The sequence below is a fragment of the Lipotes vexillifer genome, unplaced genomic scaffold (assembly GCF_000442215.2).
Source record: "Lipotes vexillifer unplaced genomic scaffold, Lipotes_vexillifer_v1.1 scaffold40, whole genome shotgun sequence".
Lineage (NCBI taxonomy): Eukaryota > Metazoa > Chordata > Mammalia > Artiodactyla > Lipotidae > Lipotes > Lipotes vexillifer.
The window spans coordinates 1343518-1355576 of record NW_006771578.1 but is presented as its reverse complement, the minus strand read 5'-3'; the positions used below and the strand labels follow the sequence as shown (position 1 = coordinate 1355576).

General features: G+C 42.6%; 1 protein-coding gene across 1 annotated transcript in view; it reads left to right on the top strand.

Moving 5' to 3' along the window:
* The first annotated feature begins 3813 nt into the window (after positions 1 to 3813).
* The window catches only part of DIPK2A (divergent protein kinase domain 2A), a 21696-nt gene continuing 13450 nt past the window's right edge, over positions 3814 to 12059 (top strand). Inside the window, exon 1 of the mRNA XM_007446942.1 lies at positions 3814 to 4470. Coding sequence (XP_007447004.1) covers positions 3814 to 4470 — 657 coding nt within the window. The remainder of the gene's footprint in view (positions 4471 to 12059) is intronic.

Genomic DNA, 12059 nt, shown 5'->3' with positions numbered 1-12059 from the left:
CCATGAAAACTTTACCTAAATGATAAAAAACCCAATCTCCTAAGAAATGTATTTCAATAAAATATTACTTTTTATAATACTCAAAATTGTTACATTTATACTTTGATCAGCTGTATACTAATAACAGTTGTAATGATAAAAAATTTCTCTGAATTGACAACGTTCAGAACATTATGATCACAAGATACATAATAAATGTAAATATAAACACTTTTTTTGCTGCAGAAAACAATAACCAATAAAACTTCCATACCTAAAACCTTACTGCCTAACAGTGGCATTTTGTAGGTTAAGAGTTTCTCAATAGTACAGCACTATTGACATTTTGCGCTGGATAATTCTTTGTTGTTGGGAATTGCCTTGTGCAATGTAGGATGTTTTGCAATATCCCTGGCCTCTCCCCACTAGATGCCAATAGCCCCTACTCCCTAGTTATGACACCAAAAATGTTTCCAGATATTGCCACATGTCCCCCCACCCCACTGAGAGGCAATATTCCCTAATTGAGTGCCACTGCTGTAGGGAATATAATAGCAATGTAATGTAAAACTTTATCAAAGAGCTAGTTCATTTTTAAAAAATATATGATGGGTATCAAAATACTATATTTAATCCCATTGCATACATTTAAAAGAGTGAGTGATTGTAAAATTACATTTTATGATGTACTGGAAATTACATTATTTATCACTATTTGAACTTACGGGGAGGAACTTTGGATGTTAGCTCACAATCCATTAGCCAAAGGCATTCAGTAGTTCATAGGATAGGTGGGTAATGTACATTAACAGATCTTTTCCCAAACCCTAATAGGTACCTTAGAACACTCTTGAGTTTATCTCATATAGCTCTAAGCCTTCTTTTTTTTCCCCCTTGAGGAATGTATTAAGCTCTTGAAGACTATCTTTCTTTGTAAAAGTCTAGAAAACTGAACTGAAAGAGTATCAAGGCTTTTGAACACATGTAATATATTTAGATACAAATATTTTTCAAAATTCAACTTATATAGGCTAGTAATCTTTTTTACTTCCATTCTTCAAATGACGCCTATACAATTGCAAAGATCTGGAGACTGAAAATAGCTTAAGAACTCCAAAGATCTTTTCTATACATAGAAGCAGTACTTCCTTAATCCTGTTACAAGGCCCGTAAATAGTGTCTCACTGCGCCTCAATCCTCTAAGCTTAATCACTGGCAAAAGTGCAAATGGAATCATTCATTCTAAATAAAAATATAAAAATGTATGTAGTGCTTTTATTGTTTTAAAGCGATTCCACATAAATTATCTACTATTAATTGAACACATCTAAATGACAGGTAGAAAAGATGTTAGGGATAAGAAATTTGCATTTATTAATAACTTGCCTAGTTTATAATTCAGCAGAGCTGACATCTCCAGACCAATCGCACCAAACTCTTTTCTTACGAAATCCTCATTTGAGATATTGCTCATTTTACATTTTATGAAGTTTTGGGATGCTTTGAAGGTAAGTTAAATCCAATTACTGCCAAAGGCTTCAAAAAGTCGTTAGCTTTATCACATTTCTTAAGCACTTTGTACAAATTGGAAGACTAAATTGTCCAAATTGTCTGTAGTCAGTGTAACACCATTTAAAAGTCACTTCTGTGTTGAATACATTTATTAAATTGTACAAAGGTTTTTTGGTTTTTGGGTTTTTTTGCGGTACGCGGGCCTCTCACTGTTGTGGCCTCTCCCGTTGCGGAGCACAGGCTCCGGACGCGCAGGCTCAGCGGCCACGGCTCACGGGCCCAGCCGCTCCGCGGCATGTGGGATCTTCCCAGACCGGGGCACGAACCAGTGTTCCCTGCATCGGCAGGCGGACTCAACCACTGCGCCACCAGGGAAGCCCAAAGTTTTTTTTTTTTCTTTTTCAAAGTTTGAATTCTTATATCATGAAGGTCAAAACACTGACTTCAACAGTACTTCTCAAGAGAATGGCTCTGCCTTTTACAATTAAACAGCTATTGAGTACAACACAGAGAAATAAATTTGATAATCCAGTATAGATGTTTCTCATTAAGTCTTCCAGAGTTGATGTATACAGGCCAGTTAATGGTTCTTCTAAAAATCACTGTCCAATCCCTATCATTAACTCAGTTAAAACCCAGATATTTAATGTCACATCAGGAATCACTTGTCCATCAGAAAAACAACTAGTCCTCATTTTAATTATTCTAGCGCTAAAACTGAAAAGCATATTCCAGCTACTGTAGAGTCTGGGTCCCCTAAAACTTCCACCAAAACAAGGCGCTGTAGTTCAGCATTTCCGAGTTATTTTTGCAGCTGTGACGTGAATCTGAGCCAAGGTGCCCGTATGGCGCATCAGCCGGCCCCGGGTCCCCATGGCTACCGCCACAGCAACGCAACGCGTCGCGTCCCGCAAGGCAGGCCCCAGCTCGCGGGGAGGGGCGAGGGCGCCCGCCCGCGCCTCAGGGATGCTCAGGGGAGGCGCAGGGACACTGTCTTCCCCGAGTTGAAGGAAACGGCTAGGGCTGGGAAAGCTGGCGGGGAGCAAGCCAAATGCTCGTCCCTGCTTCTTGGCAATGGCTAGGGCAGAACTCCCAGCGACACCAGGCCGCGTCAGTTCCCTCTACATCCTTCTTTCCCTTTTTTATCATGGTGCCTTGCAGACTTCGTTTTCTCCGTGCCCACGCAGGAGATTTTAAGCTGCCTCCACAAACGTGACAGACGCTAAAGGTGAAGCCCCCGAACAGTCCCGCCAAAACTCACGCTTTTTCCTACGTTTTCTCCGCAAGGCCGCCCGCGAGTGAGAGGTGTGCGGGCACAGGGGGAACTAGAGCTCCCGCCGCGGCCTCGCTTCGCCCCGCCCCCGGGCGCGCGCCCCACCCGTATAAGGCTCGGGGGGCACGCCGCTCCGCCCACCTTGCCTCCAGCCCGCGCGCGCGCGCTGGGCGGAGGCAAGGGGTTGCAGTAGGTTTCCGCAGTTCTTTTTTTTTTTTTTTTCCCCTTATTAGACTGTTTCCACAATGGCAAAAAACAGGCCCCAGTAAAAGTCAACAATCATAAAAGAGTAACTGTTGCTAAAAGTATTTTCAGCACAGGAGCTCGCGAGTTTACCCCGCCTCCAAAAAAGCTCGAGCTCCGCCCCCATGGAGCCGGGCCCCCCGCTCCCAAAGCCGCCCCTGGGAGCCCGCGCTTACGCTTTCCGGGCGGTGCACGACGCGCTCGCTCCGCCCCGCCAGCCCCGCCCTCCGGCCCCCGTCTCCCTCCCTCAGGAGAGCCTTCGCGCAAGAACTAGGGCATGCGGCGTCAGGGACGCGCGGGCACCTCATCCTTCCCACCTTCCTACACTGTTGCTACTTTTCGATGTGAGACATTCCAGCTTCTCATCCCCTTCCGTGAGTTCCTCCTTTCCTCTTATTAGAGACCCCATTCGCTCGACGGGCGGCCACCAGCGCAACAGCTTTCGCGCCCCAAGCAACAAGAGCGCGTGCGCGCACACGGGCGGCCGCGGCCGCGCGGCCGTCAGGTCCTCGCGCTCCCTCCCCCTCCCGCTGCTGTATAACTTGACTGGCTTGGAGGAGGCGCCGCCGGAGTCGGAGGGCGGGGAGCTCGGAGGAGGGAGCTCGAGAGTTGTGGAGAGTAGTGACTGGGAAGTCGCAGCCTGCTCCGGTCGGCTCCTTCCCGCTCCCCGTCTCTCTCTCTCTCCCTCTCTGTCTGTCTGTCTCTCTCTCTCTCAACACACCTACTCCGCCTTCCGCCCCAGCCTGCGCCCTCGCTCCTGGGGGTGCCCTCGCCCTCCGGGTGCGGGCGGACGGGCGGCGGGCGGGATGTGGCGCCTGGTGCCCCCGAAGCTGGGCCGCCTGTCCCGCTCGCTGAAGCTGGCGGCGCTGGGCAGCCTGTTGGTGCTGATGGTGCTGCACTCGCCGTCGCTGCTCGCCTCTTGGCAGCGCAACGAGCTGGCCGACCGGCGCTTCCTGCAGCTCAATAAGTGCCCGGCGTGCTTCGGCACGAGCTGGTGCCGCCGCTTCCTCAACGGGCAGGTGGTATTCGAGGCGTGGGGCCGCCTGCGCGTACTGGACTTCCTCAACGTGAAGAACGTCTACTTCGCGCAGTACGGCGAGCCCCGTGAGGGCGGCCGCCGCCGAGTGGTCCTCAAGCGCCTCGGCTCGCAGCGCGAGCTGGCGCAGCTCGACCAGAGCATCTGCAAGCGGGCCACCGGCCGGCCCCGCTGCGACCTGCTCCAGGCTATGCCCCGCACCGAGTTCGCGCGCCTCAACGGCGACGTGCGGCTGCTCACGCCGGAGGCGGTGGAGGGCTGGTCCGACCTGGTGCACTGCCCCTCGCAGCGTCTGCTCGATCGCCTGGTGCGCCGCTACGCCGAGACCAAGGACTCGGGCAGCTTCCTGCTCCGCAACCTCAAGGACTCGGAGCGCATGCAGCTGCTGCTGACCCTGGCCTTCAACCCCGAGCCGCTGGTGCTACAGGTAGGCGCGGAGCCCGGGCGGGGAGCGTCCTGCCGGGATGGCCGCCCGGGGAACGGGAGTCCGGAGAAGCGGCCCCTCCCGCGTCCGTCGCCGGGTCAAGACCCGGTGCGGCGCGGCGAGGCGAGGCGGCGGGCGTGGGGAGGGGGCGGCGCTTGGGGGACCCCTGGCGCTGTGAGGGATCGCGGAGGGCGACCAGGCTGCTGGGGAGTCTGCTCTTCTCAGCTGGGCGCGGGCGCATCTCGGGTCTGACTGCGGATCCTTCAACGCCAGAGGGAGCACGTCTTGTATGCTCGCAAAATGTCTCTCCGAGTTGCTTTCGGCTCTCCTCCCTGCCTTTCTGCTTTGATCCGCCGGGGCTTGCGCTTCCGCGGCGCAGTGTGTTCACGGGCCGTTGGACCTCTCTTAGTTCCCCAGTGTTTCTGTACCGCGTTTGGTCTCGTCTTCAGCACCCCGCGCGGCTGGCCTCACTTCGGCCCCAAAGTCTGTCTTTTATTCCTTAGCTCATTCACCTGGCACATCATTGGGGCCGCCAATTTGGGGACAGACTCAGGAGAATGAGGTCAGAGAATGGGGACCGGGGTCCGGGGTGGGGTCAGTCTGCGAGCTGTGCTTTGGGTGGGATTAGAAAGAGGAAAAGTGAGGCCCGTTGGACTTGGGGCTGCGAGGCTTTAAGGCCAAGACGGACATTTTCATCCTGATCCTGTGACCTGCTCTATTCATGCGGTAATTTGGCTGCAGGAAGGTGAAATGTTAGGCCAGGGTTAGAAAACAGGGAAAGGAGAGTCATCTCTCTTCTAGCTGACTTATTGGTTCTCTCGTGACTATTTTGAAACCAAACGAGCCTTTTAGGGGAGTAGGTTGGGATCTTTTTACTGGTGGTGACAGCCAAAAAGAAAACAGAACCTCTCAAAACTGTGTTTACCTTGGGAAAAGTTGCTGAGTTTATCCACATTCCCACTCGCCTTTAGTGCAGTGTCCTTGGATAGTGGTTACAACTGTTGGGGTTTTGATCTAGCCTGATAACCGCAGGGAAAGTTACCTTGCTCATTTTCCATACCAGTTGTGCTGTATTTCAAATACAAAGGGAAAAAAACATGACGTAGAATTAATCACAAGTAATTTTGAATACTTCATGCCCTTTCGGCGCTGCTAAGAATGTCACTGATGGCTGGGGGGTTTTTACAGGGTTGCATTTTTTTTTAAATCTAAAGTGCTTCAGTAGGAATGTGCAGTATTCATTTATATTGCTGGCTTTTCTCAAGTTCTCCGCTGCCCAACTTAACTAAGAGAAACCAGCATCGTTTGATTAGTTCAAAACGATTAGTTCAAAACGATTAGCCAAATAATTTTAACACAAAATAAATACTTTGCCTCCAACAAAACCTTAGTAAATTTTAAGTCGTCCTAGGATGTATGTAACGGGTCATTTAAAGTACAGATTGTATATTAAATGCTTCTCTCTTTAACAGTGAATGGTATATAAAACTGGTTAAACTTTCCTCGAAGAAATTACATTATTCGGTAGTTCCAAAACTAGTCAGCCTCTAAAGTTTAAGTCCATACTTATGATACGTACATTTAATTTGAAAGTTTTTTTTCCATTTAAGCTGCTTTTTCTCTGTGAGAAATAGATGTTTATGTTAGCAAGGTTAGTCCCTGGAGAAAGCTCTAGCAGTATGGTTTGCTTAGCAGATAGTCTCTCAAATTCTCTGGCCCCCAACAATTTAGTAAAGAGCTATCTTAGTAATACACATTTTCTGCAACTAAAATAGTGGCTGCATATTGAAAGTTTTTTTGCAGTTAATTCTACTTATATTAGAACCAATATTTTGAGAACGTTGTATATCCAGTTCTATAAATGTATGGCATTTTAATATGAGAAACGTTGACATTTGATTTGCACTAAAGTAGATCTGCTTTATTTGGGAAACTTACCTGTTTTTGAAGCTTGAAGTTGTCTTGGTATTTTCCATTTACTTTATAGTTGAGACAGTCAAGTGTACGTATATCTTGTTTTCTGATGAACTCTTCACCTAAACTTTTTCTTCTGTTTTCATCTTTAGTGATAAACTTTTTTAAAAAATCAGTTATATTTTTGTAATTTAAGCTTACTTGACACAATTGCAGTGAGCAGGTGGCTAGGTGGGTTATAGGATAAGAGTTTGTTTTCAGTATGTGAGGAAATATCTGTATCAACATTGTTGACTGTGATATTTGTAACTTGAAATTTTAATTTAGTTCTATAGCTGTTTACATGCTGTGTGAAATATAAATTTGGGGTCTTTAATACCAGTCAGTCATTGGTATTTTTTTTAAACTGTTGAACAAACAAGTAGAATAAGAAGACTTATTTTTAAATAGAAGGTCTTCATAGAGCTGCTACTTACTTTATAGAACCACTTAATCTTTGGTAAAAACTAATGAGTTAAGTATGAACAATATAATTAAAATTTGATGACAGTATAAAACCACTGAAGTGAAAGGAATCTCAAAATTCTTTGGTGAAGTACAAAGATTGTTATACACTAAGTCACATCATGATGTTCATTACTTTTTGTTAGCTAGACAGACATAGACAATTTTAGTATTTATACAGGTTTCTGTGAAACTGTTAACAGCTGTTTATGGTAGTATTGGGATAGTAATTGATAATGGTAGAAAAACTCACTCAGATTTGGCTCTATGTATTTTGGGGTTCATGTTTTCTTAAAAAATATTTTTAAGGGTACAAGTGTGTGTTTTACAGCTTGAAGAGGAACTTGCTCTTTTTTTTTCTTTTCTGTTTTTTTTTTTTTCCAGGAGAGGGAGCTACTTATTGAATTTTTGGACAGTTGATAACAAACTAGATTTTTCTTATATTGCCCCCAGATTAACTACTTGACAGAAAAAGTCTTTTGGATTGAATTCATCAAACTATTCTTAAGAAAAGTTCCAATGTAGGAAACATGCTTCCAAAAATAAACATTTAAAAATCTCTTTTGATAAGGTACTAAAGAAAAAAATGAAAAGTATATATTTAACCCATTAAACATGCATCTTCTGATTTTAAGAAACAGTAACAAACTGAAGTTTCTATTATGCCTTGAAAGGAGATATGAATGGTATTAAATGTCTGCAAGATATGTTTTGGACATACCTTACCAATGTAAGGCAATACAGATTTGTAGTATAGATTTCCCAATATGAAATGATACAGAAGTACAACTCTCTTCCCATTGTTAGATAGTTTTACTAGCCTTCAACAGCTTATCTAATTCTAAGGAAAGTTGTTCTGCCATAGAATTATCTTCTAAAAAAATTTTTATAAGCATCAAGCAACAAGATAATGCTAGACTCTTTATTTTCTACTTTTTCTCTTCACATTTTTACTTCACCCAGAGGTATATTTTAATTACAAGTTTGCTAATCTTACTGGAAAAAAATGTGGAGAGGAACTTTATAATATTCGTATGGCATTTTGGGAATAGTCAGAAATTGAGGTGTTGAAGTATTTGGCAAGATAGTAGGATATTTTCTGTTATTGATAAAATTTCTACCAGTATTTGTACTTACTTATCTTTGAATTTATAAAAATTGTGTGTATAAGGGAGAAAAATGCTGTCTGGATTTCCTGAGGCCCAAATTGTCTCTCTGCCATTATGACTTGGAGATAGTGAAGATGGTCTTGTTTATAGAAATAAGAAAGCTCTTGGTTGTTTGGGGCAAGGAGGTGGGAATTTGTCTTATTATATTTGTAGAACTTTGTCTTAAATTTTCTGAATCATGGTTTTAATGGGATTTCTTTAATATTTACAGTGTGTAACTATCATTGGTTAAGCTATAGATTTTAAACTTTTCATTTCTATTCTTATAAATGACATAATACATTGAAAGCATTTTATGTAGTGCCTCATGCATAGTAAGCACTCAATAATTAGAGTGCTTAGATATTAAATAAGTAAGTGATTTAATTATCCAATGCATTTGATTAGTGGTTTTGAAGCTTGTTTGGAATATGAATCACCTTAAAAATAGTTTTGATTCTGAATATCAACCATATCTTTAATTACACTGATTTATTCCATTCCTACATTACAAGATGAATTTTATAATTAAACTTTGAGTGAATGTGGTTTTTGTCCTTAAAAATAATTTCTATAGGAAAAGAATGTACTTTTAAGATGCACTAAGATGCAGTTTTTGATGTAAACAAAAGATTATGGCCATTTATCTAATTGTCTTACTTTGAACCAGTTGATAAACTTTTTATGGGACTCCCTTTTACTTAGCTATAAAGTGAGACTATTGGATTAAATTCTTTTCAGCCCCAACATCCTGTGACTCTCAAACTCTCAACTTGAGAAATTATTCTTCTTCTGAGCTTGACTTTAACTGGTGGGTTTAAGTTCTTATAAAAGGGGGTTAGGCGTTTTTGTACTTGATCCCTGCTATGGGTTGGAGGCCAGGATAGATAGTCCTTTTTCAAGCTTGTCTTCCTAGCTTCAAATTTTTACACACATGAAATCTGATTAAAACAAATCAAAATTCGAGACTGCCTTTAAAGGAAACAAATCTGGAGCTAAAGGTAGCTAAGGGTCTTGTGGGGTATTGGTACCTAGGAAGGATGTTCCAGACTTTGTCACGGGAATTTCTTTTCAAGCAACAGTTTAAGGGGCTACCCCCTTCTCTCCTCCTGGCTGCTGCTGTAGTAACCACACTCCTGCACTCCCCGATTTAGGCTTCAGAGACGGTTCTGACTAGGTAGTTCTGAGTAGAGCACTTTTTATCTAATAAATGAATGAGCTTAAATCTAGAGGTTTTTTTTTTTTTACCTGTTTTTCTTGCTTTTTATCTGAGGTTTCATTGACACTTGATTGTGCTTCCTGACAAAGCAAACAAAAATAATAAAATCTGTGTAACTCAGGTCCAAAAAAGAAGGAGACTTTTATTTTGGAAAGATTATAGAAACAGACAATTACCCATAGGAAAGCACCACTTCCAGATCAGTGGAGCAAAATCATTTGACACCCTAGCCTATTTTCTGGATATGTTCATATCATTTGACTGTTATTAGTTCTGAGATCCTTTCTGTGCTTTTGTCTAATCTTTGAACCATTTTCCCTCATATTTCCATTGCTTGCATCAGTACATATTCCTCATGTATGTTGGTGGGGGGTAGAAAGCTTACTTTTGGGGGATCTACTTTCTGGACATAGGTGGTCAGTTTCTCAGTGGCTCATCAGGCTGGTTTTTATTCTGATTTTCTGGCTTATGTCTCTGGTCTGCTTCCTATATCGCAGTTATTGCTGCTGACTCTTCACAGAATGCTGACACGTTTTCTTTCTTTACTCATTTTGTATATATTAAACTAACATGGGCTTAGAATATAAGCCCTGCATTTTTCCTATACATGCAGTGAACTTTAGTACATGATCGTAAACTGTCTTGAGACTGTAAATTATTGGTGTAAGATGAGGATAGTTATTCATCCTGGTCATAGACCTTGAAAGGTTTTAAATTATGTAATCAAATTTTTTATCCAATTTTTATGTCTTTTTGTAGATTATAGGAGGAAGTTATCTGTAAAATACCCGGAAGCTCTTTGGACTTACATAGCCCTGGACTTAGAGTCAGAAGAACTGAATTTTGTTTCCTCATTTGCTAAATAGTCTGTTATAAGGCATTTGGATTGAAACCTTCTTTCTAGGCAGCTACTAAGTAGCTTAGCTGTGTAGGACGTAGGTATATAAATGACTAATTACCATTAATTATTATGCTATCATAGTAAGCCCTACAAAAAAAAGGATATTGTGCACCCTGTCAGATGACTTATTTAGGGAGGGACATCTGGGTGTATCTTCATAAGAATGGATACCAGGGAAGATTTCACAGAGGAATTGAATTCTGAGGATAAATGGGATTTTGCCCGTAGATTTGGGAGGTGGGGGTTTGGGGGGTGCCAGGAGGTGTGAGGACGGTATTGAGATAACGTTCTGTACTACCACAAAGTTGTTGGGTGGCAATGAACAAGTCCCTTAATGTTTCAGAGCCTGAGTTTTTTAACCAGTAAAATGGGAATGTTAATACTGATCGAAAGGATTATTTTATTTTATTTATTTATTTTTATTATTATTTTTTTTGCGGTACGTGGGCCTTTCACTGTTGTGGCCTCTCCCGTTGCGGAGCACAGGCTCCGGACGTGCAGGCTCAGCGGCCATGGCTCACAGGCCCAGACGCTCCGCAGCTTGTGGGATCTTCCCAGACCGGGACACGAACCCATGTCCCCTGCATCAGCAGGCGGACTGTCAACCACTGCGCCACCAGGGAAGCCCCGAAAGGATTATTTTAAAGGAGATAGGATTATTCAGATAATATACGCAAAATATCCTTATTTGTGAAGTTTTTTACAGTATATTATTACTTTGCAAATCAGCTTATTCCAGTTTTAGACATCTATAGTAAACTTCCTTAGTACACTGCGTTGATATCTCAGAAATATGTAAATTTTACTCTTCCTGTGGCAAATGTTCAAATGTCACCACCCTTACAATACACATACACACATCATAAATACCTATGTAGCTGCTGCTTTAGGCTATAGTTTTTTTGGAATAGTAATTAAAAGGGGGTTAAGGATTTGTCCCATATGATGAATAGCGTGATTATTATACGAAACATGGTTTTTCGTAAGGATTCACTAATACAAAGCAAGTAGTTTAATTTTTCTCTGTAAATCATTATTAAGCTTAATAATTTTGTTTAGTACATTGATGAATGATAATTTTAAAACTAGAGGTTAAGTCTGGGTTATTTCTAGACATTCTTAGACTCTGAGACAGAATGTTAGAAGATTTATTATTTGAGGTAAGTTTGATGTTTAAGGGTCTTCATAATTTGCCTTAGTGCTCATTTGGAATTTTAACTATGAACTGAAAAGATCTGACAGGAATTCCGTAGCCTTGCTCTGTAGTACTGGGAACTGACCTATATGCCCTTAGGATACAGTAAAGATGACACGCCAGGGCACAGTTTGTGCAGTCTTTGCTTTCTGGGGCATTAGATGTGGGCAGCAAATAGAGAACAAGGTAATCTTAGATTTTACATGCTATGAAAAGAACAAAGCAGATTCCTATGATGGAGAATTGGAGTGGGGATAGAATTTTAAATTTGGTGGTCAGAATTTAGTGACATTTTAGCTGAGGTGCGAATGATGAGAAAAAGCCAGTGGTGCAAAGTTCTGAGGGCGAAGTGTTTTTAAGCAAGAGGTATGACAAAATTCAGAGTCCCCAACAGGATCAAGCATGGGAGTAGCAAAGCATGGTAGAACACAAGATCATAGAAGTAGGCAAGGTCCATATCCCCATAGGGCCTTGGAAACATGCTTAATGAGTTTAGAATTTTGTTTTCAGAGCACTGGGAAACAGTAGAAGTGTTTAGTAGGGCCTGATTTGTGGAGAATGGATTATAAGAAATAAGACAGGAATCAATCAGAAAGGCTTTTGCACCGGTTTGTAGGAGAAAGCTTGGTGGTTTGTATTAAGGTGGTTGCAACTGAGGTTATGAAAAGCTGTTAGACCCAGTATGTTTTGGAGAAATAGCTGACAGGACTT